At 44.8% G+C, this 26,421-nt stretch overlaps 1 protein-coding gene across 2 annotated transcripts; it reads left to right on the plus strand.

The window, feature by feature from the left end:
- Nucleotides 1–2,847: 2,847 nt before the first annotated feature.
- On the plus strand, nt 2,848–25,564 carry LOC107314567 (solute carrier family 22 member 18-like). Of its 2 annotated transcripts, none has more exons than XM_015863920.2 (5): nt 2,848–3,349; nt 3,976–4,073; nt 5,310–5,455; nt 6,607–6,739; nt 23,892–25,564. In XM_015863920.2, exons 1-5 carry the CDS (start codon nt 3,167–3,169, stop codon nt 24,121–24,123), a joined length of 792 nt encoding a protein of 263 aa, XP_015719406.1. In that variant the 5' UTR covers nt 2,848–3,166; the 3' UTR covers nt 24,124–25,564. The 2 variants fall into 2 exon arrangements, with proteins under 2 accessions (XP_015719406.1, XP_015719407.1); XM_015863921.2 differs by having other exon boundaries at nt 2,849–3,349; nt 23,946–25,562.
- The last annotated feature ends 857 nt before the right edge of the window (nt 25,565–26,421 follow it).

Raw genomic sequence — 26,421 nt, forward strand, 5'->3', positions numbered from 1 at the left:
CTCCCAAAGGGATTTATTGTTGTTCTGGAGTAGAATCTGAATTATCTCACTGCTTTTTCTTTTTTTTTTTTTTTTTTTTTTATAGCTGGAGGGACCACCAGCTCACTTTGACAGAGGATTTGATGCCTGAGAGCTGCCCTTCCTTGCTGGCCAGCACTTCTGTCCCTCTTAAAGGCTCTTCTGAGGCTGTAAATCTCGTTCTGACAGGTGGATCCCACCCAGAGCACTTGGCATTGCTGCAGGTCACATTAACCTTCCTCTGTCAAAAAACAGTCAGGTGGAGGGAAGGATCTAGGATGGATTTCCTCATGGTTTATCCTTTCTCAACCGACATTTTTAACTGCTTCAGTTGCTGTGGGTGGGTTTCCCCTCCCCAAGTACTTTCAGCTGGCCGGGCTTCCCATTTCCAGTGATTTAAGAAAGATTTCATCCAGAGTAACATAAACACCAAGTCTTTGCAAATTTCTTTTGTAAAGCTGTTCTCAAGTTTCCTCATCTATTTTTTCCAGAGATTACCAGATAAATAGGCCTCAGGAAAGATATACCAGGGAGGGCAACTGTAAATATGCCAAAAATGTTGAGAATAAGTGTCAAGGCTTAATGCATAGCTAATGGCCTAATCTGCAGTATAATCACAAGGTATTCACACTCAACTCCTTGCTTGCTTTCAACTCAGTCACCCTGGGATATGCATCTGTTTAAAGTTTATTTATCGTGACTAAGAATATTCATCTTCTATTCATAATGTGTTCTCCCCCACTTTAAAAATCAGTCTCTCTTCTTTCATTGTGACTTGTCAGTGACATGATGACCCAGAACAGACCCTTTAGAACAAAATGCAGCACCAGTGTGGGCAACTCATCAGGCAGGGTGCGTTAGCACAGCAGAGAGAGGGAGAGGGTGACTGATGGAGAGCGGTGCATATGCAAGTCATTGCCTTGCTGGGATCCCTTTCCAGTTGCTGCAGAGACAAACCTACCAGTCAAAATATTGCAGCTTTTCACGTCCAAGTCAGCAACATTTCCTGTTAGCAGTGTTTCACATTGTATTTGCGTGAGCTGTTTTCGTGATTGTCTCAAAACCTCTGGAAAGAGAGCTCTGTCATTAATTTTACTCTTCTATTCAATGTTGGCAATTTGTGCATTGTGCCTGCCCAGTGCAAACCAGGAAGTTTTACTTGACAATGTTGCTGCTGTGTGCAGGAAACCCAAAACACAAAAAAACCCCATTGTTTTACACTTAGACAAATTCAATGCCCAGCACCAATCCTTTGCTAAATTGGGATGCACTCTGGATAACCTTCCTTCTTCAGTAACAAATGCGACGTATAAGCTGTCCTGAGCTGGGTCTGCATCGGCATAGGAGGGTCACTCTTTAGAAGTTCTTTTTGACTCATGCTATGAATGTGTTTGCAGAAGGCTGTTCCTTTCAGCCTCCAGTGGCATGGCACAGGTCCCTGGTGAAACATTAAACCACCGATCCTCCCCACATTCACCAGGAGGCAGAGCCTGACAGCACTCTCCAAAACACTGGGCTCCCCCCTGCACATCAGCATGGGGTGTGCCTGACCTCATCATCTCATTGCGTGCCATAAGAAGGTCCCCAGCTCCTCATCCCCGGACTTTGTTGTGCTACCTGGGAGGTCAGGGGTCTGCAGGACTTGGTAGAATCACAGAATCACAGAATGGTTTGCATTGGAGGGGTTCTTAAAAGATCATCTAGTTCTAATCCCCCTGCCCTCAACGTCTTCAGCAAAGAGTGGTCCAGGGGGATCCAACAGCAGCTTGCAGCTGCTCTAAGAGCTTGGAGGTGATCCAGCCAAATGCATCTTGATGGTGGTAGCTGATACCCCAAGGGACAGTGACTGTAGTTTGAGAAATGTGGCTTGGTCATTAGGAAAAACATTTCTCCAGGTACTAGAAAAGTGCCAAGAGCTCTTTCCCTAGGTGTTTTCAAAGCCAGTCTAGGGAAAGTCACAACTAAGTTGGTGTGTTCAAGCAGGAGGGAGGGCATGATCTCTTGAGGTCTCTTCCTACCAAGAGCCCCATAAACTATAAGTGTTTATAGAGTGCTGTTGTTTCTGTTTTCTGTTCCTCTTTAAAATAAAGATAATACTCAACCAGACCTCCAGGCTTCAGCAGATGAGCAAACAAATAAAACTGAGAGCAGACAAGCAAGGAAACAAAATCCCAAGCAAACAAACAAGCAAACAAACAAAGACCAACCAAACAAAAAGGAGAATGGAATTTTGTTTGCTTGTTTTAATTCCTTGGTTTGCAGTCAGCCTCCTAATTTGTATGGATTTAATACTGTTTTCTTTTTATGTATGTTTTGGCTTGGGCTATTAATTTGCAGTCTTAGTGAAGTCGCTTGTGAGCACTTTGCAGCTCAGGCAGTCTCTCAGTTTGCAGCACCCAGTGTAGGTGAGAAAAGGGTTCAAGTGGAGATTGTGGTGAGGGTAATGGTAAGTATATGTTCGATTGATATTTGCTTATAGGCTATGTAAACTTATTGCAAGAAACATGAGGATAGGAAGGTAGTCTCTTTGCTGTAAGCTTTGCTTGCAACCTCCAAAACTAAAATCAGTATTCTTTTAATAAAGAGTCAAAACAGATGTCTTTTCTGAGCCACCAGAGGCAATGATTCCTCCCAGCTCCTTGAGCCTTGGCTCTGTACAATGCTGCTTAGCAGCAGCTACAAACACTGTTGTGTTATCAATGTTGTTTTTCTCTTAGAACTAAAACAGAATTTTACCAGAAGCTCTGAAGAAAACATTTTTGTCTCAGCTGAAAAAAAAAGACAAAGTGAAAGAAGGGAAAGAGTTAAGGAGCTGAAGGGTTTGCCACGTGTTCTTGCGTGGGGCAATGTCCACTTTAGCCCTGCTGGTGTTCCCAACCTGGTCTCTGCATGACCCTCCAAGCAGTGATCTCACCAGGACAAGGCTGAGCAGTGAAATCTGGGGCTCAGTGAGCAGTTACCTCTGATCCTGTCTGACAAAAGGGGAGGAGAGAAGGAAAAAGTAAAGACAATCCCCGGCATGGTGACTCAGCATCTTTACACTGTTAAGCTTTGAACTGTAAATACAGCTTTTGCACCTTTCGTATGCTGTGCGTTCTCAGCCAGAACGCGCCTACACGTCCTATTCCAGCCTACCTTAAGTCACTCCATGAGCACGATGAGCGGAAAAAGCAGCCCAGAAGGTGAAGAAGGAGCTGGGAGAATGAAGAGTGAGAGTTGGGGGCAGAGCAACGCCGTGGGAGAGGTCAGGAGGGGCCGGGTGATCCTTGCTGCCTACCTGATAGTAACTCTGGAGCTGACCTTGCTGTTCATGCAGTTTGGAGTTGTACCTGTGAGTATGGGTTGCTGGGCACAGCACTTCTTGTCTTTGGTGCAAGTGGTTCTTCCAGGTTTGCTTGGATCTTTTTCTGAAGGCTGTTTAATTCTCACTGGCAGAACCTGAATGTTAGAGCCTGCCTCAAAGTTAGCTGTGTTGGACTGCGTGCATGAGAAGTGATTCTGATTTGTCACCTGGTGTAAAACTGATGGCTTTGATCACATCCTGATGATTTTTCTTAGTAGATAGTGTAGGCCAGAGACTTTGTATTTATTCACCAGCTTTTCTGAGAGAAAGGTGATACACTGGAACAGGCTGCCCAGGTATGTAGTGGAGTCTCTGTCTCTGGAGGCATTTAAGAAACGTGGAGATGTGGCCCTGAGAGCATGGTTCAGTGCACATGGTGTGATGCATTGATGGTAGGGCTTGATGATCTTGGAGATCTTCTCCAACCTTAATGATTCCATGATAAAGATTTCATCTGTAGGTAGAGGAAGCAGAAGGAAGCAACTCCCTTCAGAATTTGGAGCTCTGGTCCTCTACATGCAGCTGTGAAGCTCTTTATTCAGAAATGTAGCATGTTTCATTTCCCCTGACCCACTGCTTTTTGTATTTTTCTTTTCTTTTCTTTTCTTTTTTAGTACTTGGCAAAGAACCTGGGTTTGGATTCGGTGGGGTTTGGGTACCTCCAGACAACCTTTGGTGTCCTCCAGCTCGTGGGAGGTCCCATTTTTGGAAGGTGAGAACAATACTTATGACCCTTTTCATGGCTGAAAAAGGCCAATCTCTTATACTTTAATAATAACAATAAAAAGTTTAGTTCTGTTTCATGGTCCTGCTGAAATGTTTGAAGATTTCATAACAGACCAGGGGGAAAAAAAATATGCTCTAATTAGAAATACCGCAACATAGAAGCAGCCTTTATGTTAACGTAGGTATGTTTTAATGGCACACATTTAAGTGTAACAATATACTGGGAACAGGCTTAAGCCATCAGAGTCCTCAGAGCCTAGGTCCTAATGGCTTAATCTTGCAAGCATTTTATAGCCACTTGTAACCTTAGAAATGTCCTCTGACTAGGGAATTGAGGGGAAAAAAGGGTATTTATTCATGTTAAGTAGAGCTGTCAGTGAAAAGACTGTAGGTCACATTATTTCTATGGCCACATCTCCCTGAATTTAAGTCAGAGTTTAATACAAAATCAAAATTCCTTTGAGTTTATGTGCATTTTAAGAACTACTCTATCTACAAGCTCATCTACAGAAAGAGGAAAAGAGTGGGAAAAGCCTGTCTCAGGGGACACGAGCTCCTGTTCCTAATGAAATGTGAATGGCAAGAAAAATCCTAGAGTGACTGTGGGGAGCCTCTTCCCAAAGGGCAAAAAAAACTTGAACAAGCAGTGTGGTCCAGTGATGGGAAACTCAAATAAGACTGAGAAAAGCTAGCTTTTCTCCTTAGCCCTGCTACTGATCAGCAGTGATACAAGGTGATGCTGTGTGTTTCAGTTTCCCTTCATGGGATTCTGGTCTGCACCTGGTACATCCAAAATCTGTTTTTCCTCCAATGCCTAGAAAAGGCACCGAAGAGAATAGGAAAAGGCAAATATTCATATGTGTGTGGATTGCCAATAGTGTAGATGGGTCTGAAGATGTATGTTGCCAGATGGACGCCAAAATTTTTTATATAATTTTGAGAAGAAAAGTATTTTCCTGTATGGAAGACTGCTAGAAATTAAGTGGAACAGCTTCAGTTATCACTGAAACTGGACTAAAAAAAAAAAAAAAAAGAAAGAAATCATCTAGCCTGATTCCTTGGTCTGAACAGACTCAGAGTTGCAATGTAAACTCACTACTGGAAGCCCCATCAGCTCTTGCAGGGGACGAGTGAATGTGGCCAAGGTTGCTGAACAGCTTCATCCCCCTGGATGTACCAGCACAATCCCAATTCTGACAGCCTCTCATCAATTCTGCTCTAGGTTTGCAGATCAGTTTGGTAGCAGAGCTGCCTTAACTCTCTCCTGTGCATCTGCGAGTGCCTTCTTCCTGCTCCTGTCCATCTCCACCAGCATCCCCATCCTCTTTCTCTCCAGGCTACCGACAGTGTTCATGCACGGACTGCCAGGTAAGTTTGGATGGGGCTGAGGAACTTCCCAGATTGTTTTTATTGCCAGAGTTCTCTTCTTGTGCTGCTTGTGTTACTGGAAGCCATCAGCATAAAAGAACATCTGTTGGGCACTGGGACTGAAAGAATGAATGTATGAAACAGCTGTAGTAGTACTTTTAGTGGAAATGCTAAGTCACTGCCTGAAGCAGTGATTAAGCACCTGGTGGGAAGGCATGGCCAACCTAAGGGAGATCAGGTGTATGCAATGTACCTGAGTGACAGGAAGGGATGGAGCCAGGATCTGCCCCTCCCCAGACCTCTTTTAAGGGTTGGCAGTGGATGCAGGTTGATTTTGCAGGAGACTCCTGTCTGTCTGAAGGTTTCTGAAGGTAAACTGATTCTTTCCTTTGTTTTTGTGCTCAGAGCAGTTGTGTTTAAGCAAATTCTCACTTGCTTTGCCTGGGACCTTGCTGCTCTACTGTCATTGCTGTGTTTTCCCTCTTGTTACAATGCTGTAGAATCCAGTGTAGGGGCTCTGGAAGGCAGGGTTTCTTCTCTGAAGTCCTAGATCTGTTCTCACATATGAACTTGAAAATATTGCTTGGATATCACCATTTGAACGTTGATAGTGAGTGTTTGCTGGCAGCAGCCCTATCCTGAGCTTTCCAACTGCTGTGTTGCAACCAGAAGTTTTGTAGGAGAACTCTTCTATTTCTGCTGCTAAAAGGAGCATATTAGTCATAGCAACATGTGGTCACAAAGATGGCTTCTATTTCCCACACTTCCCTCCAAGTTGTTCTGCTTTAGTCTGGCTTTCCTAGATGTTTCTACTAAAAACTGTACCACCAGCTTTAGCTACTGGAAGTTTGTGTGACTCATGCAAGATAATTTGTGCTGGTGGGGAGTCACCTCTTATCGCCACTTGTGAAAGGGCTGGAGAGTCCCTTCCTCCAACTTAGAGATGTAATAAATTCTGTCTGATGGTGTGCATGAGCACAGGGCTTCAAGGACAGTTCTGTGGCAGGTGCTGATTAATGGTTAGTGGCCAAGTTTCATGATCTTGGAGCTTTTTTCTCCAACCTTAATGTTTTTTTTTCAGTGGCTTATAGGCTTGTATGCATTGCTTGGGCACTGCAGCAGGCTTCTTTTAAGTGGTTGTTTCCTTGCAGGTGCTCAGAAGGTCATCACAGACCTAACAGCTCCTTCTGAACGTGCTGCTGCCTTGGGGAAGCTGGGTCTTTGCTTTGGTGTAGGAATCATCATCGGCTCTGCCCTGGGAGGGGTCCTCTCCACCAAATTCGGGTGAGTGATTTGCTTGTTTGGTGTGGTGTTTCTTGCAACTTGTATAAAGCTGGTAGGATTCAGAGGGGCCAGAAGACTTCTCTGACTTGTGCTAACAGCTTTTCGCTAACATTTAGGGTCGATTAGACAAAGAATGCTTCAAACCTGACCCCTGCTGAAAGGAATCTTTGTGTTGCATTGTGAATAACACTGAGTAACTCAGCTGTAGACCCCCTCCTCCCCTTGCTGGGGGCAGTAGAGATTCACACCAGAACTCAATATTTTGCTCTCCATGTGTCTGTGAAGAATTACTTGCTGTGTTTTTATGGAGGCAAAAACAAACAAACAAAAAAAAAACCCAAAAACCACCACAAAAACCAACCCAAAAATCACTCAGTTTTTGTCTAGTTAAGTATTTTCAATAGTAGTAAAGATGTGTATGGAAAGAGGTCAAAGTGAGAAATTGAGGTTTTCTCCCATCTTTTCTCTGGAGCTGAAAAGCAGCATGCACTGCATAGCCTACCTTTAACAATGTTGTACAATTGAGAAATGGAAACCTGAATCAGTGTGAAACTCTTGCAGAGATTGATGTGCTTGGAGGGATGCTCAGTGTGGAGAAAGGTATCCAGGAAAGGGAAAGCAAGGCTGGGATGTGGAGGGGAAGATATGGAGGAGATCAAAGTACACACCTGCTGCTCTTCTGTGTGCTTTCTACAAATGGAAAAGATATCACTGTTTGCATTGAATTTGCTGGTTGCTTGTTATTAGTAAAATATGCAGTGTGCTGGGGAACTCTACAGGTAGAGAAATGCACGTGGCCATTATGTTCTAGGGAAAGTCTCCCTGTATTTCTGTGAAGGTGGTGGGAGAAGCCTTTGCAACCTTTTGAGCATTTATTTGACTTTGTTTTTCTTAGGGATGCTTGCTTTTGTAGATTCGTTTTAGCACGGGAATCGTTTATTTTTCAACCTCTTCCAGTATCGTAGCAGTTCGGCAGTACAGGGTGAAGAGTTTTCAATATATATTTGTTTACATTTATGTTTGGGCGAAGCCGATTTCTAGTCACGGCGCTTGCCTCGGAAGCAGTCCGTGCCCAGCAAGTTGCTGTGCCCGCTAGGTGTCACCATCGGCTCGTTCTGATGTCGCTAACAATCCCTTCCCATCCACGTCCATGCATCCGGCGGAGGGCAGCTTCAGCCCACAGTTCATGCGTGCCCGATGGAGCATCCCATTGCGGTGCCTTGGGAGCTGCTGCTCCTGCCATCCCATAGAATTACCACCAATGGCTTCTGGCTGTGTCTGTGACATTGGCCTGGAGGGAAAGTAGTGGGTTTTGTTCTAAGGACGCATCCAAGGATCATTGTCCCTGCTGGTGCATCCCTTCCCATTTCCCATACTAAGACAGGAAGATTCCAACCATAGTCGGAGCTGTGTAGTCACTTCCCTTTCTCATAGACAAATGCACCCATTGACTCCTTTGAAAATAAACATTTCTGCAGTGTCACGGATGAGCAAAGCTGGAGATTTCTGTCCATTTGGCATTCGTTGCCCTCCCTCTCTACAGAGCATTCCCAGACTGTTGACAGTATTATTCATATGTTAGTAGTGGTTTGTATACACGAGAGGGGGTAGAAGTCATTCTTGGTTCCTCTGCTGATGTCATTTTGCTATTATCCCACTATATTGTATTTAATGGTAGCATTGATGTACTTGACCTAAAGAGCTGTACTGTTATTGTTTTCATTGTTAGGCTAATATTTATTGGCTCTTATTTACCAAGGGAGCCCCAAGAAGGAAAAACTGAGTGACTTGTTCAGATTTGTGTGGGCCTTTTCGTAGGTCATATCCAGACCTCCACTTCTCAGCTGTAGCCACCAGCTCCAGCCTTTCCTCTTCTCTGAAGTGCTGTTTTTCCCTCAAATTTTCCAAAGCTTTGAATGATACTACAGCAAAGAAATCATCTGTGAAATGCAGTTTTGCAGATGGAGGAGCTGCTTGTCAGTTGGCTTTACCCACTTGAACTTAAGTTTTGAAGGTTTACTCTTATAATACATAGTCCTGTCCTCTCACCTCTGAATAAACAGTACGCAACTGTGGAGAAGGAGCTTTCTGTGGGCAGAGTGGTCAGACAGATTTAAACCACCTGAGGATCAGGTACAAAGCAATTAGTTAAAACTGCTTGTGATTGTTGTTTGGGGAGCATTTTCATGTTTACATGCTTTTTAATTGAAGTTTTCTGGTCATTTGACAGCTGGGTTAGGATAGTGGATATAAATACCTAACTTGAAACCAACTCCTGTAGTTCATCTGAGGTCTCAGTGTTGTTGGTGAGTGTGTGAAGTCCACCACAGCCCAGCCACAAAAGGGGCTGAGAAAAGTAGCTCTGTGGTGTACAGAACAAAGCTTACTATGCTTTGGGCACTCACTGGAAAGCTGCAGCAGATGTGTGTGCACTACAGGAGAGGTGACTATGTACTTCTAGTAGGCTTTTGTGTTGGTGCTTCAGGTGAAGGGTGAGAGAAGGAGGAGGCTGGATTAGTTTTCAAAAGCAGAAAGTTGAGCCTAAGGTAGTTAATTACAGAGATCTCATCCTTTCTTCTGAGCCAGTGATTAATTGCATTTGGCTCCTCTTTCTTTCTAACAAGGACATATGGAAATGTTGCAGCATGGCCCAGAATTTGTTTGCTTTCTATGGACAAGGAGATGTTTTTGTCATTTCAGTGACTCAGCTTTAGGCTTAAATCTCTTGGAGCAATTATTCTTTTGAACTTGGGATTTTCCTGGCCGAACCCCTTTGGTCTCTTATTTAATATTATAACAGGCTTTGGGGATGGTTTTTGTTGTGTTGTTTTTTGGTTTGTTTTTTACTTCCCTTCCTGGCTGTGCTATTACTCCTCTTCCTCAAGGGGAAAAGAAGGAGCTTGCTCACCCAGAGTAGGGAATTACATTTCTTTTCAATAACTCATTTGAATCATGTCCTCTGGCAGGGAATTTCTCATTGCTTAGTGGCTGAGTGGAAAGACTGTGGGTGTTGAAAGGGCTGAAGGTTGGGAGCTGGGAAGGCGGGTGGGAGAATGGCAGAGGGTGAGGAGGGTGCGTTCTGCTCCTGCACAAAGCCAGGCATTCTGCTGCCCAGAGCTGCTCCTGCTCCCTTCCAGAAGAAACTGTGGCATTTCCCTGCCTGGTATGATGACGTTCAGTGATGCTGGCACAGGCCTTGCTTTGTCCTTTGTGTCAAGGGGCTCTGGGGAGAGGGAGGTGCTGAGCTGCAGTGTCTGCCACCATCAATCAGGCGCTGGGTTGTGTAGTTGAGATGGGAAGGAAGTAAGAAATGGGCTGTTGGTCAGGGAGCTGATGAATTAGGGAAGGTGCAGAAATAAACAGGAAAAAATAACACCAAAACAAATGAAAACAGCAGCAAGGGCCAGGAGATTCAATCCGTTTCTTCTCACTTACTCTGCATAATGATGGCTCCATCTTGGGAAACAATCATCCTGAAGAGTGTACAGCCTACGTTAAATACCTCTGGACAGAGTATCCTGCACCTCGTGCCCTCAGAACTTATTCCATAAAGGTTGAAGTCTGGGCTGCTTCTCCTACAACTCAGCTCTCCATATCTGATGACTTGTTTAACCTATTCCTGAGCATGAAGAATGCCTCTGCACTTCAGGTGGAGATCACTTAAGCTCAGACATCTACATTGGAGACAGCTACATCTAAACATACTGTTTAGGCTCTAGGTGGCCAACAGAGAGGAATGAGATGTTCCTCCTTAGGAAACATGCCTGAAAACAGCTAAGGGAAGTGTGTATTTGGCTTGTGGGGGCCCAGTGACCAGGTTGTATGATGACTTCCTCCAAGGCTGTGTTGAGAAGGAACAAAATGACAGAATGCTGTGGAAAGTCACCAAGGTATTTGGGGCCTGACCTCAATAGAGGCAGCATGGAGGGCAGGGGGTGACCCTGGTCTCTCTGGTTGTACAGTGAGACAGTGTCTGCTCATGACTCACTGGAGCTTCATCTGCTCTTCCCATTCCTGGAATGTTTCATGACTGGGCAGCAAATCCAGCAGTATTGCTTAGGACTGAAATCCAGGGAAACACTGTCCTCTTTGTTAACACTAAACAGAAAGCACAGAATAGGCTGAGGTTCAGTCTGTGAAGTGGGATTTGGGACTTGACTCTGCTGCAGTTTTTCTATGATATAAGTTGTCCCCTCCCTCTGCAGTGGTGTTTCTTAGGCTTAGAATGGGGGCATTGAGATGTTTTTTTGTTTTTTTTCCTCCTCCCTCTAATTCATCTTCTGTACGGCAATTTGGATTACACAGCCTTTGGGGTGCTGACTTGCCATCACAAGACATGTGCACACAAACATCTACCTTGGGGGAAAACACAGCCTGTTTCTCTGGTTGTATCCTTTCCTGGGCAGGCAGAGCCTTTGGGAGCACAGCTGACATCCCATTTTGGGGATGCATTATCTTTTTATTGTTTATCGGAAGTGTGTGTCAGCATTTTGATATTCCAGAAAAGCTGCAGGAAAAAAATGCATCCTGAATAGCCATAAAGCTTGGTGTGGTTGAGGCCACCGGAGGAGGGAACTGAGGAGCAGGGCTGAGCCCAGCAGGAGTTTGGGAGCACCTGGAGGATGCTGTGGGATGGTACAACTTTCTTCAAGTCCTGTGCACGAGCACCAATATGGACAGTGCTCACCTTTACATCTCCTAATCCTATAGACTCCAAGTGTTGTGCTTACACTGAGTTCTGACCCACCACAATTAACGACCTAGCCCTGTGTGGGGAGTTCAGGGCAGGAAGGATGTGTGGGAAGGATTGTTTCACAGGGAGGGGATGAAAGGTTGGGATGAATGTGTGGGTTGGCATGGGAAGGGTGGGCTGGGTGGAACTGGGGTTTGCAGGCTGAGACCTCTGGCTCAGGGACCTGAGGGATAAGGTGTGTGGGGTAAAAGATTAGTGCTTTTAGATCTATCAGGGCCACTGGAAAAGCAGACTGGGAGAATCGAGGGACTGAGGTTGGGTGGAAGTAGCATTTCCTAGATGGGACCTTCATGTGCAGGGAAGGAGGAGCCTCCTTCTGTTTTTGTAAAATAAAACTGCTGTGTAGGACAACTAGAAAAGCAGCCCTTTGAAGAAGCATGGGGTTGGGCATTAAACCTTTGACCAGGAGGATGTGGCAAACAGCAAGCTGCTAGATGGACAGGAGGTGCAGCACCCTCTCGTGCATGCTGGGCCACTGCAGGTGAAGGTCAGGTATGCTCAGAGGGAAATAAAAGCGCTGTGACCTGGGCATGAACTGTGCCAGCTTCCGTGGCCCCACCCAGGGCTTTCATTTCATGACAGGCTCCTTGTGAAACCCTGCTTACAGCCTCTCCACCATCAGCAGCACTGAAGGTATGCAAAGCATCCTGGCACAGTGCACTGCCAGAGGGTACAGGAGTCTTGCAATGGCCATCTCCAGCTTGCTGGGGCTTGTTCCTTCACCCTGGCAAACTGTGTTATCATAAACAAAGGAAAAGGTGTTTCCAGCACCTTCCAGTCCAGAAATGACCATGACTTTCCTTCAGTCTCCTACCTGGGGGTGGACTTTCAGAATAAGAGAATTCAACATAGGTGAAAATCTGGTCCATTTCATGTAGTATGGGTTCAGAATGTAAAAGCATTATGTATTTCTGAGCATCTGATGCAGCACCTGGACTTTTTTTTTTTGCTTGTTTGTTATAGCAGCAAATATTGCTTCATCTTTAATGTACTTTTCTTGATGGTTTTATTCATCCAATCCTTTGTGGTCTGTAGGCAGTATTATCTTTCTTGTTCTCAATAAGTATTCCTTTATTCCCTATTTATCCTAAGATGAAATTTTTGGGTTAACTGCTTTATGAGATCGAGACCCTTTCAAAATCTACATCATCTCCTTTTTTATGGGATTTGGTTCGTTTCTCTTTTGCTCTGGAGAATGTGATCTGGGACTTACTGGAGACATTGAAAGGGGCTCCTTTCAGTTAGCTTTCCAATCAAGCTCTGGGTAAAGAAATTTATAGAGGGCAGAATGGAATCTCCCAAACCTTAAAAGGTTTCTGCAGGATAGTTCTTTAAGAAACAATATGACAAAAAAAATACATGATTATAAATGCCCTTGGAAAAGCTATCTATAGAAGCTTGTGAAAAATACTTGTGGGACGCTGTATTCTTAGAAGTTCGGGATTTAAAAAAGTGGTACTAAAGATACTAATGATTATTAAAGCTGATAAGACTGAAAGGTTTGTGAATCAGACTTGCTTCCTCTGTAAGTGCAGAAAGGCTCTCCCTGACATAAAGTTGTGTTACAAATTATCTACAGTCTGCACTGGTTGGCTTTCTTCTCCTCTTCCTTTTGTACAGGGGGAAAAAAAAAAAAAGGATTTTAGATGATAGAGAATTCTGGATATTTCCCAGTCTTCATAGAATTGTTAAGGTTGGAAAAGACCTCTAAGATCATTTGGTCTAACCATCCACTTATCACTAATATTGCCTGCTAGCTATGTCCCTTGTGCCACATCTCCGTGGTTCTTGAACACCTGCTGGATTGCACCTCACTATGTGCCCACATGTGCTCTCATTACATATGATTGTACAAAGCTTGTGTTATATTTTTTTCATTGTTTTATGGTTTTGAAATTGAGGTTTGGCAGGGAAGAATTCGCAATAGCTAGAAAAGTACAATAGTGGTGTAAAACTGCTTGAAATAGCTGCAGAACTAAATTTTTCCAAAGGTTTCTAAAAAATGAGTGCTGCCTTGGCTATTGCAGCATTCACTGTGAGCAAATCCAAATCCCATCTGTGCTTCAGCTGTGCCTCATGCTATGTAGGTGAGAGGCTAAGAGCCTGCTGGGGAAGGGAAAGTAAAATGTAAAAAATCCCCTTGCCCTTGTGGAATACCTCAGCCTAGTAGGGCCCAAGTTCAGGTGATACAAACCCCTCCTGTTTAATAACTACCAAGAATACTCCATCTGGGAGATAAGGCATTGCGTATCTGCTGGTCTGTGTGATGGGAGGTGCAGTGAGCTCGGCGCCAGGCAGCAGCAAGGCAGTGCAAAATGTAAAGCACAGGAATGCAAATGGCATGCTATAAAGGGGCAAGGAATTGATCTGATGGCACACCCAGGCACTTTGTAATTGTGGATGATGATCTATTTCTGGACTTTGGATGTGAGCCATCAAAAGTAAATGTTTAGTCAGCCTGGTGAGCTGCCCGTGCTGCACAACGTGTGGTGGCAGGGAGGTTTAGTGGGGATGGAGCTCGCTTCTAAAGAGATGGCCAAATGGGATTATGGTATGAAGAGACAGAAAGGTGTAGATGCCCAGATAGGTGACGGATGGCCCATTCTTGGAGACACCCAAAGTTCAACTGGACAGGCTCTGAGCACCTGATCTAGTGTAGGTGTCCCTGTTCTTTGCAGGGGAGTTGGAGCAGATGGCCTTTAAGAGTCTTTTCCAACTCAAATGATCCTGTGATTCTGCGAGGTATAGTAGCTCTCCATTCTGGAGACCTTTGATGGAGGGAGGAAAGCAGGAAAAAGAGACTAGTCTGCCATTTGTAAGGCTTTGTGCATGGCATGGTGGGGCTTTACCAGGCAGTGCTTGAACTGAGCATGGGGCTGAGAGGGATGCGTAGCATCAACTTGACCATAGTCTGGCTGAAAGCAGAAATCTGGATCTCAGAGCTTTGGCTGCTGGAGACCCCTGTGAGGCTGCAGTCAGAGACGGGGATTTGGTTCATTGGGATGGGAGAGTTACAAAATATTAATCTGGGTTCAGGTTACATTTCTGCTCCCCAGAGCTCTTCCAGGTGTTCAAGTACAGACTTCTGGCTTGGGCCCATCTCTAATTAGGCATATTATTTAAAAGTATTTTCCTTCCTGAGCTCTTGGCTTGTCTCCACTAGCCTTCTTTGCTGTGCTAGAGCCCAGTGTGCTGGATATATTAATTGAACTGTTTACACACCTGGTTTCCCGCAAGAATAGACACCCAGCTCCTGCTTTTGAAAAGCTTAGCCCAAAGGCTGTAAACAGGAATTGTGCTCTGTCTGGAAAAGCTGAATGGCTGCCTATCTCCCCTCCCCGGAGCAGTGGGAGCAGCAGCAGCTGCAGACGTGGGTCAGTTGAGCATGGAAACCAGCTTGATCCCTTCCCACCAGTCCTGTCCTCCACCTAGCCCAGGTCCCCAGCAGCTGCAGAGCCACCTTCTCCACAGGGTTGCTCTCCTTATTCCTCACAGTGACAGGAAAGGTCCCACCTGGCTTTTGGGCAGCTCAGAGGCATAATTTTCCTCAAATATGAAAGCCAGGGCCATAGTGGTTGAGTACTGTCCTGTGTGGAAGTGGAGGTGGGATTTCTGTTTATGTCCAAGCTCCATGGAAGCAGTGGTGGGTTATTCACGCCTCATTTTCTTTGAATTGTGGTGTAGGGGATTCTTTCATAACCCAGTGTGTAGCTCAAAGAATAACAACAGAAAGAAAGCTTGGTGGTTAGGATAAATCAAAATGGTCTGTCCTGATCCTTTGGGCTTCAAATTTATGAGCATAGACAGGTTCTGACACACACCTTTGTTTCAAAGAATAGGAGAAGAAAGGCAGTGGAAAACCCCTTGGTTGATGCTGTCAAGGAACTTTTTTTCTCAGACAGGTAATATTAGAAAATGCCATAGATGCTGAAATGGGACTCCACACTCTGCTAGGGGGTCCCCCTTTGTGCTGGCATGTGCTGTGCACAACCTTAATATGCTTCTGGTTTTGTAAACCTGCTATAAGCTTCTGAATACCACTTCGCAACAGCTTCAGTATTTTTTTGTTTGTTTGTTTTTCTGCTTCATTTCTTTACTGAACATTTTCTCAGCTAAATTTGGGAAACAGTAGCTTACCCATGTGCAAGCCCTGGAGTACTGAGCACCAGGGTTGGGGCATCATGCTGTTGAGCTCCTTAGGGCATGAAGTGTGATGATGACATGCTGGGCGTTGGCATGGTTAACTGTACTTCTTGAGGTTTCCAGAGCACTGTTGGTTGTAAGGTCCTGGAGGAGTCTCCCCAGAGCAGGTTCTGTGCTGCTCCTTGGAAATGAACATCAGATGGCTGAGAACAGGGAAGAGGAAATCCAGTACACCATAGGGCCAAATTTGCTATCCAAATTCCAATCCAGCTCAGAACTGGAATTGCTGTTCCCAAAGCACTGAGCTGGGCTGGGATTTTTTTCCAGCAAGCCTCCAAAGGGGCAGCAAGTGGGGAAGGAAAGATGTTGTGTTATCCGTTTATGGGTACTTATGCTATCGGGGAACCCCGACTGCTCTGGTAGAGCTCCTGATTGCCCAGCAAGCGTTGACGTTGTTGCTGAACTTTGCTGGTGCTGACTGCTGCTTGGCTGCGGATTTTTGGTTATCTGCCATAAGTGAGTGTTAGAGCTGTGAGGGCTGGGAAATCTCAGTTAGCTATGGAAAGGGTCCAGGGGGACGGACCAAGGTGGCATGTGCTTTTGTCCAGGTTTGCGTCAAAACTTTCCACAGAGAAAGAAGAGAGGGCTTATTACATCCTTCAGTTACCTATCCCTCCTGTGTAATTGTTCATGTCTGCCAAAAAATAATAAAAAAAATAAAGGTAATCAGGGCTTTCTAGAAGCCATTGGCTGGCTGGATCTAGCACGAGGCAGCGTGACTGTTCATGTTGCACTCTGTGCTCCTGCTAATGGTATCAAATCATGCAGGAAATTATTTTTGGAGCACTGGAGCATGTTGAAACCCAGCAGAAGGCAGCTGTTTGCGTAACTGGAGTTTGGGGAGAGCTGTCTTGCTTGTTGCCAAGCGCTTGGCTTCCTGTGCTGGTGAGAAATGGTTTCCCTGCTCCCAGTGGCTGAGCATACCCCCTGGGGCTCCAGAGACTGGGCTTGGTCCAGCACCATCGTTCCCGCTGTGCCTGCTGTGCTGCCCTGGAAGTCCCCAGCTGCTTTTCAACAGCAGGGTTGAACCTGCCTGCTTTGCATCACTGCTCAGCCTTCCGCATTACAGTGAATGGCCTACAGAACAAAAGACTTTGTCCAGGGTCTCCAAGGCGTTTATGATTAGTCTGCTGGGTTTCCAGCACAAGCCCAGTTGTACCCATAGCACTCTGGTTGCCTTCCTGAGGATGCGCCCTGGTTTCTTTTCTCTCATGTAACTAGCAATAGGACTAGAGCAAACAGTTTCAGGTTGCACTGTGAAGGTTCAGCTTAAGAAAGACTTTTCTTTCTTAAGTGTTGCATCGGGGCAGGCAGTCCGGGAGGTGCTGGAGTCACCATCCCTGGAGGTGTCCAAGAAATGCTGAGGTGTGGTTCTTAAGGGCATGGTTTAGTGGGTAACATTGATAGTATGTGGACAGTTGGACTAGATGACGTTAGAGGTTGTTTCCAACCATAATGATTCTACAATATTGTGGGTGTGATTGGCATCTGGGCTGAGCTGTGCTGTCTATCAGAGAGCTGCAGCCCCCAAGCAACAGTCTATTAAAAAGCAGTGTAACATTAATGAGGCTGGGGCTGCATGCATGTATATAATTTCCATTGTCTGTTGTTAGCTGATGTCCAGAATGAGAACATTTATCAAATGGCATTTTTTCATTCCGGTCCCAGCTCCATAAGAGGAAATGTTGATGCAGATGAGGCTGAAATTTCTGTCCCCAGAAGGAGATGCTTTGGCACAGAAGGGAACGACCAAGTCAGCGCTGGGAGATTCTGAAAGCTGTGGTAGGGGTATAATGGCTTTTTTGTTTGCAGTCTTCTTGTGTCATCACTCAGTCATGCAAATGTCGCCCCAGAAAAAAGACTTTTTCACACTAGTGCCTTGTTCTGGAAAGTTCCCTCCCTGATTATTCATGACTGCCTTCATCCGTTTTTCCCTCTCCAAGAAATTCCTTGACATGGGGAAAGGGAGGAAAAAGTCTAGTGCACAAAAACTGAGTCAGACTGAAGTATCTGCAGCTTTCCAGTGGGATAATTAAGTTTTCATTCAGCCTGGTTATAATTAGCAAAGTTGCCTGTCCTCCACAGGGCTAGAGTTTGTTCCTTTTACGTGACTGTAAAAAGGCATCGGAGCATCCTCAGGGGATACACGGAGCTCCCAAAGGTACAGTGCGATTGAAGAGGGCAGTCTTGGTGAAATCGTTTTGAAACAATGCAAAAACATGTTGCTTCATTATTTAGTAACCTTACAACGTTAATTGCTTGATGATTTCTGGGCAGTTTAGTAATAGATTACAGGGCCTTTTATTTCTGCCTATCTTGTTCATTCATGCCTAGGGCTGTAGCGGCCGAATATTTCACTGTCTAGGGCTGTTGAGTGTGTAATGCTTGTAGTCAGTGGTGGAAAACCTCTAGTCCTGTCAAGCAATGAGATGAAGACAGATCTGGCTGCAATTCCAGTGATTTTTATTTTTTTTTTTTTCCCTTTGCTGCTTCATTGCTTCCTGGGGTACCGTTACACCCTGCTTCGTCACTTTGTGTTAATCTGACTTGGGAGGGAGGTGGGAATTGGCGGTGTTCCCTTGGACACCTCACAGACATAGATCCACCCCAAGCTTGCTCTTTGCTCTGCCTTTCACCTCTTCTTGTTTTCTTTATGGTGCTAAGCTGACCCAAGCTGCCCTCAGTCTCCTTTGTTTTTTCCCCCTAAAAACTTTGCCATTGTAATTCTCAAGTGGGTACTGTCCATCCCACCACTGGAGGTGAAAAGGCTGTACCGTGATCATAGATGCCTGGTTGGGGCTCCTTTTTTTCCATACAGAAGAGAGAATTAAAGAAGCAGTGGGAACCTCAGTTTTGGTGGCTGCTCAGATTACTGACTCCTTCCCAAGATGTCTTGTAGTCCACAGAACTCCAACCCAGATTTCTCAGGACCTGAACTGAGCGTTTATTGAATTGTACCCCAAAAGGGTGACCCATCTCCTGGCAATAAAGTATGATCTCTTTTAAAACCACAGTGCAGGTCCCACTTCTTTGAGTGAAGGCAGGAGCCACGTGCACAGCGGTGCTTTTATTTCTGCACTGCCATTTTCCCAACGGCAAGCTGTAGGGAACAGTTTAACTTCCTTTGTCGCCTTATCTCCAGGACTTGTTTCAGTTCCGTTTCACTGACGTTGCTGCCAAGTGCAGGACTAAAAAGGGTTTTATTGTCTCTTTGAACTGCATTTTGCTCTGAGGAATGAGGTTATAATTGTAATGTGGGTAAGCCGGGCCAAGAGCAGACAACAAACTGAGCATGTTGAGGCTTGTCCTGCCTAATCTTTTTCCATGCCTTTTTATTTTCACCTTCTGTCTTGCACTCATGATTGGGACTTTCCAATGAATAGCCCAGGGCTAAACCACTCTTAGCAAAGGTGCTCTGGCCAGCAGGATGTGCTATTCCTTTAGATACCAGCCAATATCAGTCTCTGCAGCTCTATCGATTGGTATTTGGATGTTGGTATCCACAGAGGAACTCTCAAGCATATATTTCTTATGATATAATTATTATAAGATATAATTATATATATGTTTGTTTTTTTTTTTCCCCACATGCTCATTGATCTTTCACTGCTCTCATCTCTTTTTTGGGTCATGTTTGGGTTTTCCAAAAATTAAGTCCATGGGACAAATTAAGAGCAAACTTTGACTGAAAAGAAAGAGCATTCATAAAGACTTCAAATGCTCTGGTGGTTTGCTTTTGGACAGTCTGGCTATTATGGTAGTAAAAATACAGGGTTTGTTGGCTATATTTGTGAATACAGTGAGTTGTACTTAGTTTGTATCGTTTAGTAAAAAACTGCCTTTGTGTGAGGCCAGGTTAGCAACCAGTCCTGATGTCAAGCAGACATGAAAGACAAAGCTCTTGATCTTTAACACCAACAGTTTCTATTCCTCATTTGTTGCTATCTGATGACTTACTAAAGAGGAATGAATTTCAAGTCCTTTCCTGCTGCTAATTCATATCTCTACTGTATGGCTTGGCTCTTTACACTGAATTCTGCCCTTTTGATGGGCTTTGGCAGATGTCCTATCTATGCTGGTTGTATAGGGACTGACTCTGCATGTGTGAGATCTGTTTTAAGTTTTGTGTGATTTTTATTTTTTTATTTTTTTTCTGCCACAATCTTTTTAGGACTTTGCAGGGACACTTTTTGGTGCATTTCCTTGTCTGTGCTTGTGGGTCTTCAGCTCATTTTTCATGCTGTCACCTATGGGGATATTTTGAAGATAAATTGTCAGTTTTTCAGCTGCTGCTGTTATCAGGCCTATCTCTGCATGTAAAGAAGGAAAACTTCACATAAGAACTGTTAAAAGTAGTCATGCAGATTTAGGTCTGTAGATCTCTCTACCTCAGCCACACCAGACATGCATCTAACAGGCTTTTGCTTGGTAGCATTTTGAAGTTTGTGGGTTTTTTGTTTTCCTCTTCTGAAAAAGAAAATAAAGAGAAAAACAACGTTAGTATCTTCACAGAAAGTAAACAAATTCCTCAACAACTGGTGTATGCAGAGCTGCTTGGTGCACTGAATGCAGCCAGCTTCTGAACAGCTCCAAGATGCCACAAGGGCGAGTCTTAATTGCCACTGCAAACCTCTGACCAGCACAGCCCCTTGCTGCCTTCAGGTGCTTGTAACACTTACCCTGGTAAAATGCAGGTGTTCCCTTAGATGTCCTGCCAAAGAAGCATGTGGCCTCTGGCTCTGTCTTGAACTGTAAGTCTTCTGGATACAACATAACCAAGCGTGCCATTGCTTTGCTCATTGAATGTTTCATTAGAGGTTTCCAAACTCCCCTGCAGACCGCTGGCTGCTCACACAGTTCTCACCCCTCCTAGTTTCCAGCTGCTAATTTGCAATTAAACACATCAACAGGTACTCAGCCAGCAATTTTCCACGGGAGTCCATCAGGCAGTGTGCAGTTGCTTCCATTTGGTGGTGAGCTGGGCAGGATCATGCGGCTAGGAGAGAGGCTGCCCATGAGGCTGCCTAAGATGTGGTTCCCAGCAAGTGCTGTTGTAAATGAATGTTCAGTGTAATGCAGCTGATGCTAATTGGCATCCCTGTAGGTGGTCTGAGTAGTGGGGCCAAGATTAAACGTGGTGCAGAGAATCAATGAGGCTCTTCTCCTCAAGGGGAATGCCTCCAACCAAGGGCAGAGGTGTGCAAGCTCAAAATGCAACCACTGCAACAGGGCTGCAGATAAAGGATGTTCTTGTTCAGGGCTGTAGCAAAGCTGAAATCCACTTAACTATGTTAGAGGGATAGAAGATCCGGAAATGAAGTACCGTACATCTGTTTTCAATTCATTCCCCCCAAAATCACAAGTAAGTTCAGTTAATATTTAATGTGCTTTTAGCTCAAATCAATTATTTTCTTCTATACCAAGGAAGTTTTTAAAAACAAATCATTTCATGCCAAGTTTCTTAGTGGTTTCACAACTGGTGCTTGTCTGACCAGCTGGGAAGGAGGCCGAAGTAAACTTGCAAATGTGAAACAAAGAGCAGCTTCCTGCTGGCTTACATTTAACATGCAGAAACCATCATCATTATGGGATGAAGAAAACAAAATACTTAATTGGGAGAGTTCATTAAATATAGTAACAGTGAGACCACTCACAATCGGAGCATACAGAGCCTGCCCAAGCAAGTAAGCTGCACCCTTAATTACTAGTTTCGCCCTTCTGCTTCTTGAAATGGAGTGAGTCACTCATCTGAAGCAGATGCCTCTAAGGTCAAACTGTTCATGGAATCAAAACACCACAACCCTTAAGGGGGTCTGTATTTGCTGGGAAAAGGGTTGTTTTCCAGGGGCCTGTTGTGCAACTGGAGAGCTTGGAGTAGGGTGCTAGAAACATTTCCACCTGATGTGTCAAGTGTTTCATTTGACAGTTTTGGTATTGGCGTCTGATATTGATCCCCATACAGACTTGGCCCTAATGTGTCTTTTTTATTATTATTATAAGGTCTTACAAGACAAAAGGTGCTGGAGCCCTTAATGTAGCATAGCAAGACTTTTCACACCTTGAGGTGGAATCCTTGTTGCAGAGCAGGAACATTCTGTGCTGTAACACTGGTAGGCTGATGTGTGTGCAGTTTGTTTCCTCAAGGTAAAGAAGTACCTCATTTTGCCAGGGATTACGTAGCTTGAAAAACTCCTTTACATGACTATTGTACTGGGAAGAGATCAAGTGCTGGTTAAGGTGATGTGCCTGGCTTGCAGGGCTTTCATCTTGCTATATATACAGTCAAATCATACTCCTTACCCTCATGGAACTACCCAGCCTCCACCCCTCATCCTCAGGCAGCAAAATGCAGCTCTGTCCAAGCCAGCCCTGCTTAAGTGTCACACAATGGGTGAGAAACAGCAACTGGAGCCAGGGCCAATCATAGATGTTCTGCAAAGCCACCACTGAGAGCAGGGACCTGGCATGCTGGGCACATGGCCTGGGTTGCTATAGCAGTCCCTCAGCAGCTTCCTGCCCAGCTGAGGCTTTTGGAGTCTGAAGCAATGTAACCTCATAAAAGCTAGCAAGACCTTGAATTCATTCACAGATCATTTCACCACCTACGGTATTCTATGAAGTCAGACATGCTGTAACATATGATTAACGATGTGTTCAGTGATGAGTCACTGGGTTGTCTAGCAAGTGCTTCTTACTTTCTAATCAGTCTATACGTGGGAGTCTTTACCCAGCAACACACCCAAACTGAGTGTTTTAATAATTCACCACTCCCTGAGTTTGGAAGAGTAGCTCGTGGAACTGTTGTTTCATTAGAATAAGTATGGCTTTACCACCCATTAGGGTACGGTCTCCCATCGTGAAGAAGCTGGGAGAGAAGGAATGTAATTTGTGTGTCTGTATGTAAACATTTCTGTACTGCATGTATACCTTTTACTTCAAAATTCAACCAGAAGCCAGCTATGTAGTTTAAAGATAGTCAGTGGAAACATTTCCATTTGCATTAGGGGTTCCTGTCCCATTGTTTCCCCTTGGAGTGCCCTCAGTCTGGTGTTTCTACCCAAGCTCTGCCACTATACCTTTTTTTAGCATCAGGAGACCAGCTGTATATCCACATATAGGTGTCTAACAAGATATTCCTGGAAATGAAAAACCAGGCCTGTATATTGGCAAGAAGAGGTCTGGGAAAATGTCCACGCTTGAGAGATGGGGGTTTAAGTCTTTGGGTTATATTAAACAGTCACTTGATAAGATGCATGAACTTTCCATGGCCTGAAATGTAGAATTACCCTTTCCTTCCTGAGTGTCCCAAGCGCAACATGAGAGCTATGGCTAATCTTGTTCTCTGGAATACTGAGGGACTGTAGAATAAAAGCTCTTGGTTGTTTTTTCTTTTCCTGGGGAATGAGCAAAGATGAGTCTGTCTGGTTTGTGAGATGCTCAGAGATATGGTTTTGATTCCTACTGAGAGGAGGAAATTGCACTCATGTATCAATGTGAGCCAGTACCTTTTCTCCAATAAAAATCACAGTAAGATGCCTAGGGAAGAACAGTGGGAAAAACTTACATGATGCTTCACTGATTACTTTTCCAGCCTCCAACTGTTCTCAGCTCAGGGAATTTCCTGACATGAATGAATGTGGTTTGTTACCCTTTAGTAATCTTCAGTGGATTATTCTTCCACAGAGTTGTCCAGTCTTTCCTTGAACATGTTTTTGCCTCTTCCTTCTACAATATTAGTAGCAACTAACTCTTCTGGCCTCTTAATCTGCTTAGTTATCACTGGTGACTAGAGAGAATTCAGGCTACAGATTGTCCTTTGAACCTACATCGCTTCTCAGGTAGGTTTTGGAGAAGACAAGTGTTGCTTGTGCTCTACAGAGTGCTGGAGTTGATACAGTGGTATAATGATGTTTGCTTCTCTAGTTCAATTTCTTTCATTGTACTCCCTAAGTGCTGTATTAGCTGAGCTCTTAGCAATGCCTTTGTCATATTGCCTGTGCTTGTCCAAAGGTCTCAGTCTTGAGTAGTAATAAGCACTTCAGAAACCATCATTTCATTCCTGAACTTAATACTTGTTTTCCCCATGTGCATCACTTGATATTTAATCTGCTCTGACTTTTGAGTGCCATTTTATTGCCCAACCTTTCAGTCCTGTGAGAGCCCTGTGCAGTTTCGCATGTCTGCTCTTTCTCCCAGTGCTCTCCAAGCTGCATGTCCTCAGCAAGCTTCCTTACCTCTCTGCTGTTCCAGATGGTTTGCAGATAGATCAAGCAACACAAGTCCCGGCCGCACCAGTGGGATGTGCCTGTTTCAAGAAATGACCATTTACACCTACTCTGTGATCCCTATCTTGGCCTGTCCCAGCTCATCCAGGATTAGAACTGCTGGGACTGGAGCCAGGTGTTGCAAGTCCTTGATCAATCAGTGAACTCATCCTCGGTCCTTGTCTGGACTCCTCCATTTGTAGACATGAGGATGAGACCACGGAAGAAGCAGTGCCTTAGTCAGCCAGCTGGCTGTGATCTTCTGGGGAGTGAATGTTCTTTCCTCCATTTTTCATAAATGAATGTAAATGTGCAGGTGTTTGGTGCACAGAGATGCCGATGGGACTGTGCAACAGGGAAAAGCAGTAATGACACAAGTGCAAGCTTTGAGTTAGCCAAGTGAGTATTTTGAAATAGGCTGTTTTATCAGAAAAGAGCACACACAAACATTAATGACACTTGAATTTAATGGTGGATTATGGACCAAGTATGCAAATCCACCCACTCCTTTTTCATGCGTAACCGATATGCCTCTTCCGGTAATTAGCCGAGTTCCCCAGCAGAGTGCTGGCACCAGCAGTGTGCTCCAGCTGCCAAGAGATTAGCGTCCTGCCCAGCTATTTGGAGTGTCCCATAAGGGACGTTAAGCCCCAAGTAGCTCTGCTGGCCTTAGGGACAGCTCTGACGTCGTGTCCCCATCCCACACCTGGTGTCCCTAATATAAGACAGCCCCAACATTCCTCTCCTGTTGCTGCTCCCAGTTCTTTGCCCTGCTATAGTGCTAACTTTCAGCTTCCCTCCCTGCCCCAGTTCTGGTGGAAATCAGTGGTGCATCGTGCCCATGCTCTCCTTCATCTTTTTCTCTTTCCCACCCATCAGATTTTCCAAATCAGAATTAAACAGTTGAATGAGAACTTGTTTATGGATGACACATTTGCACCCTTGAGGGACTATGCTTAGGGTGTGCATGTGAAACCTTACTTCCTCTTCGGCCTGCCCATGACCAAGTCAAACCCACTGCAGCACAGGAGAGCCTTTTCCTCTCCCTAGAGTAGCAGCCATCCTGTTCTGGTCATCTAAAAGCACGCGAGGCAACAAAAGGGCATCCTGGGTATGGTGTCCGGTTGTATCAGGGCAATGAGTGGCCCTTTCCTGCTAATGTGTGGGTGAAGGCAGGTATTGACTGGTTTTATGCTATCTCTGGAAAAATCATAGGCTGTGAGTGAAATAATGGAAAATTTGCAACCCAAGGAGTCTCACTGAAGGGCTGCAGCGAAATATGGACAATGTGGTCTGGCTAAGTGATCCTCCATCTTGTGATGTACTGTCTACTCCACAAGGATCAAGAGAGAAAAGGGTATCTACATCTATATGGGGGCTATGTTTGTTTCCACTTGGGATGTGACTTCTTCAGCAGGCATTCAGCTTTGCCTTTTACTCCACATGCTGTTTTCACCAAGGGTATTTGCTTGGGCAGGAGTGCCCAGGATAGGATCATGCTGCATTCGTTCATGTCGTTCTATCACCATGCTGGTTCTTTCCCTGGGCTGGGCAAGCCTGACCATCTCTATACCTTTGCATGACAGTCTTGGGAAACATGTGAAATTGTTTGAAGCTAAGTCTATTTTTGATTTAGGAGGAATTTTTGTTTGTTTGCTTGTTTTTCAAGAAATACAAGCATGGCTTTTGGTGAAATCTTGTGCTTTTAGGTCTCTTTTGGTCCTGGAGCAGAGGATTGGCCACTGCTCATTTTCTTAGAATTATAGGATCACTAAGGGTTGGACAAGACTGCTACGATCATCTAGACCAAGTCCAGCTTGGGGACACAATGCTGCTCAATGGATGGCTTGGCATCAGGGTTTTACCTGAGGGTTTTCTTTATCTCATTTTTTTGCCTTTCTTTTCCTTCCCAACCACCAGCTGTTCCCCACTGCTGCCCCTCTTGTAGGATGTGAGTGGATGAGTGGAGAGTGTGGCCGGACTGCAATCAAAGAAATATTTTGAGAGTCCTTTCAGAGCTTGTTAAGGAATCTGGGCTAGCTATGAATGCAAGCTTTATGCAGCATTGTTTTGAAGTAGGAGTGAGTCACTAAAATGCAATCTGCACTCTCTCCATGTTCAACTTTGACTTTATTAGGAAAAAGAGAAAGAAAACAAACACAATCCCATTCACTGCAGAAATACACATTGATTCTTTAATCCTCAGGGAAGCATCAGGAATGGCTTCCTCCTCAAAAGAATTGCTGTATTGACGCAACACTTAATTGTGCAATTACACATGCACATTTTCTCCTGTGCTTTGCATGCAGAGCAGGGCACTGTGGCTGGAATGCTAATCAGAATGTGGCTGATGCTATCTCACTGCACACACAGCCCCAGTGCAGCCTCCTGGCCAGCATCAAGCCTCAGGTTTTGTTATGGCCAGAGGTACTTCCACCAAGAACTACTGCACACCTGCTTTG

Source organism: Coturnix japonica, chromosome 5, assembly GCF_001577835.2.
Source record: "Coturnix japonica isolate 7356 chromosome 5, Coturnix japonica 2.1, whole genome shotgun sequence".
NCBI classification, from domain to species: domain Eukaryota; kingdom Metazoa; phylum Chordata; class Aves; order Galliformes; family Phasianidae; genus Coturnix; species Coturnix japonica.